This window comes from Anoplolepis gracilipes, chromosome 9 (assembly GCF_047496725.1).
Source record: "Anoplolepis gracilipes chromosome 9, ASM4749672v1, whole genome shotgun sequence".
Classification (NCBI taxonomy): domain Eukaryota; kingdom Metazoa; phylum Arthropoda; class Insecta; order Hymenoptera; family Formicidae; genus Anoplolepis; species Anoplolepis gracilipes.
In genome coordinates, this window is record NC_132978.1 from 9,654,954 (window position 1) to 9,659,576 (window position 4,623).

Here is a 4,623-nt window from a genome sequence, read left to right on the forward strand (position 1 = left end):
GATAATTTCTATTATTACGATAGTAGTGTTAAAGAGATAAAAGTTGCTTTGAGATATTGCTGAATAGCGACTCTATTTTATCCAAAATTAAAAGAATATATATTTTTTTTATTTGTATATTTTTTATGTAAAAAATACAGTATCTGTACAATACACTTTTACGATAACACGCTTCAAAAGCTATTCAAAGGAAAAACGCATCTCTCTTCCTTAATTATTACATACAATACTTTGTTCGCGCGACAGATTCAGCTTTGCGTTTCAATTAAAAGCCCCTCCGTGTACGTTATTCAACGAGTAAGCTCCATCCGAACGGCAACCAGAAATCAATGAAAAATTTTCAGGTTTAATTTCGAGGAAAATGGCGAAAAATACCGTGTCCGCAACGTGCGCCGAATCAAAGTACTTTTTTTATGACTCGATGCGAGGGGTAGTTAAGTTAAATAATGAATGAGAATTAAGCTAGCTCGGCTGGTCCGCTGGGGATACCGAGTTGCTTTGATGTCTGGCAGCAGCCACCGATTATGGAATCAATTATTGCGCGGTTCTCTCTCTTCCATCGGCTATCTTTCTCGATTCGCTCTCGCACTCGCGGCTTCGTAGGCTTTCGTTCGCTACCGCTTTTATATTTCACTCTCTTTATCTTCCCTCTATTCCGCATTTTCTCTCCCCTTTGCGTTCGCTTTACCTCTCTCTCGCTTCGTGACGAACACGGAGAGAAAGATTTATTCGGTATAGGATGAAATTACTCGGACAGTCACGGAGAACCGATTCCGCGAAAGGTCAGCAAAGTCCAGATCCACCCGCGTACATAAGGATACCGCTATTATCGTCCTATAATCTACGTCAATTACCTCTGACGACGGGTAGTATCGCGGAAATAGGACCTTAACTGTCAGTACGTGCTTATTTCTCCCGGTTAACACACACACACACACATACACGCACGCTTAAATTTAATTTTAATGACAAACTGTGATTTTGATAGAAATTTCATGACATAGCCGAGATAATTACATTTTACCGTTGAAAAAAATATCGTGCTGTTTGTGAAACAGGTTGAGCTTTTTATTATACTTTTATATTTTATATATATATTCGAATGTATGTATATACATACTTAATAAGTCAAGTCCTTTCACAAATTGGATTTATACATTTTATGAATTGCACAGTTTGTGTTTTTATAACATTGTTGTAACACATTTTTTTTATATTGCGATGGATTGTAAAACAATGAATTGCAAAAAAATTTTATAAATCTGATTGTTAAAAGAACTTGATATTAAATATTAAAAATTATGCAACATATAATAGAAAAATTTAATTTATTGTACAAAAGTCAAATATTATAATTATATTAACATTAAGACATAGTTATATGCAAACATTTTTTAGTATTCTAGAGAATCTGTAATGGAGTTTCTTTAAATGGTTTGATATATTAAACTTATATATACGTATGTACATATATACATATGTATTGCAAAACAGCTTATAATCTTTGCAATTGCGCATTTTCTTTTCTATTATGTACGTATATAAATATGTGCACATGCGCATTCTTTTTGTAATTAAAAAAAATCGGAAATTAAAAATTAAAACTTAAAGATTAAAATAAGAAAATAATATTATTTATTAACACTGACTCTTATTTTTCTTGCTCTCTTTGATGGAAATTACGTAACGTTGCGCCACGTTCAATGGTGGTGAATAACCGGTTGTGTAAGCGGCATCCTCGAAGAGAATTTCGTATTCTTCCGTGGCGGTGGTCGGTAGGTGCTTCACGATCGCTTTGTAAAAGCAGGTAGTTTGCGGATACAACGCCATCACCGTGGAATTTTTCGGGAATAGGGCGTGCGGATCGGTCTCGGGATTCGCTCTCATTAAGGGCAATGGTACCACTCGTCTCCGCGACAATGTATGACGGGGTTTTTGCTCTTCATCGATATCGTCCACTTCGTACTTGTTTGTCGCGGGATTAAATTGTACAACTTCGGCTAGTATCCAATTCTCTCCTTCCTCGTTGCCCTTCACTAGGGCGGCTACCATGTCACCCATTTTTGCGATGTATGTCGGCTCGGCTGGTATCGCACCACACAACGGTGGCGGTTTGGCACCTGGCGTTTTTCCCACATAGAGAGGTAGAGTCTGCGCGGTACTCTGTAACATCTTCATCAGTGCTCCGCGTCTAATGGTTTCCTTGTTACCGGCGTTACGGGCCTGTATGCGTCGTTCGTTTCGTATGGTGCGTATCTCGTTGATCTTACTGAGAGCCTTACGCAGGATTTCCTCTTCTTGTTGAGCGTCGGTCATCGCGGCGTTGTACAAGTTCTTCAGCTTTTGTTGGTAGTAAGGGGAAACTTTGTCGTCAGGCGTGACCTTATCGTGTGTCTTCATAATGTTATTCAGATTATGCTCCGAGCGAATGCGCTGACTCTCTATGTCGTGCACGAGATTGTAAATATTCTTCAAACGCTCCTGTATCTGACTCGCTGCCGCATCCGCCGTGAATGGCATTGTGAAGAATGTGAGAATTACAAGTAACTGTCTATTAATTTCAGTTGATAACCTATTTAATCGATTATGCCATCAATCACACGTTCCTATAACAAAAAGAAATAAAAAATATGTTTTTTTACAATTTAATACAACACTTATAATTAAATATATAATTAAACACATAATTGTACAATCTCTAATGTGAGTGAGAAATTAAAGAGTATCAATTTTAAATATCACATTAAACATATGTACTATTAATAGGTCTGTCTTTTTATTGCTGGCTGCACTGGTTCAGAAAGTATCTTTTTTTTTTATATAATATGAAAAGAAAAAGACACAAACAATTTAACGATAAAGAATAGATTTAATATTTACTATACTTTACGCACAATATAATATAAATCCTAATAAAAACAAATTAATATTTGGAAAATATCGTTTGATCAACACGATGTGTACATTATTATTTTTTAATTTAATGTTCAATACTTTACGTCAAATACACGAGAACAAGTACTGTCATGACATAATAAAGATCTCATCATTTCTATGAAAACCTTTTCATGTCGCTTTGTTTGATACTAATACAGAACGTGCGATTCATTCAATTTCGAAACTCATTCTACTACATAATTCGATGAGTACTATGTTTGTACGAGTATCACGTGCAACAACAGCGCTAGTCTCAAAATGGCCGACAGTCGACGCAGCATGAATGGATCAATATACTCACTCGCTTGTGAATTAATGTATCCTGGATGAATTCTCGATATATCTCATTCGAAGGTGAGGTTTCAATCGAACGCTCTAGAACACTCGCTGCTATATGTACGTCACTCTACGGATTCGTATACGGCACTACAGTCTCTGAGATGTTACACGCTCGACTCTACACGCACATCTGCGCCACACTGCTTCCCCCACCACCTTCGATTAAAGCAGACCGTCCGGTCTCGTACCAAGGTGCTGCTGCCACCTCACGGCGAACTCGGAAAATAACGTGCCAGTGGTATTGTCTGCTGCAGCGCTGAGACACTAGTATCTCTTTAATATTTTTCGCTCGACAAAAGCTTGTTTATTCGTTAAATATATAAATATGTAAAATATAAATATCTCTTAATTTAAGCGGTTGATATGACAGATGAAATATGGAGTTAAAAATTAAATGACACAAGTTAACAATATTAAATTTAATTATTAAAGATCAGTTTTTTAAAATTAATAATTATATGATAAACATCTAGTTATACAATAAATTAATTTATTATTAGAATTTTCAATTTATTTCAGTATTATTTAATAATACCGTTGTATAATATAATCGTAGAAAAGAAGATTAAATATTTGAATATATCTATATATCCGCGAGAATGAAACTACAATCAAGTACATATTAAATGTCAAATAAAGCTTTTGCGTCATAATTGTAAATTCATTGTTCATTTAATATAAGAACGATCGTTAAATAAATATTTAGAAAACACATCTCGAAATTTCGGATATTAATAAAAAAAGTCTATAGTCTATATAATACAAGGTCTCTAAATATTTTTTTCAACACTCTGAAAGATTAAAAGTTCCTCTCATGTAAACAAACAATTTCATTTAAGATTTATTTTGAACATTTAATATATATTTTACATGTAGTGGATAGATTATATTTTTTTATATTATTCTCAACAATATTTTTTATAATGACTTATTTTCCATTAATACTATTAATATTTGAATAGCATTCAAGATGTTTCATTGAATTTTTCATCAAACACTCTATTACTTGTGAAATATGTGCATCAATGATAATGTTGTTTCTATATGTGAAAAATTGCAAAACGTCGATAATTTTTCTTAGGGAAAACTCGTTACTAGATCCAATCATACATCGTATCGCATAAACGGGCTGACTGCGGCACTAAGCGAAGGTATACATTGAATGTGGCGTGTATCATCGCTAACAGCCAACAGGTTAACCGCGCTAACAGCATCGATAGCGCCGCAGAATGCCATAACTCATTCACGCCGCGAGAGGCAGCGCTTGGGAAAACTGAATCTCTAATCTCTTGATTAAATTCATCCTTCCGCGGCGAGATTTTGTGTTGTAACTTACTCTCATTAAAC

The 4,623-nt window shown here is 34.9% G+C and overlaps 1 protein-coding gene across 1 annotated transcript; it reads right to left on the reverse strand.

Moving 5' to 3' along the window:
- Positions 1 to 1,386: 1,386 nt before the first annotated feature.
- Positions 1,387 to 3,429, reverse strand: Sgf29 (SAGA-associated factor 29). The gene is made up of 2 exons (XM_072899386.1): positions 3,239 to 3,429; positions 1,387 to 2,606 (listed from the first exon to the last, which is right to left on the reverse strand). The coding sequence occupies exon 2, from the start codon at positions 2,518 to 2,520 to the stop codon at positions 1,639 to 1,641; it is 882 nt and encodes a 293-aa protein (XP_072755487.1). The 5' UTR covers positions 2,521 to 2,606; positions 3,239 to 3,429; the 3' UTR covers positions 1,387 to 1,638.
- Positions 3,430 to 4,623: the final 1,194 nt, after the last annotated feature.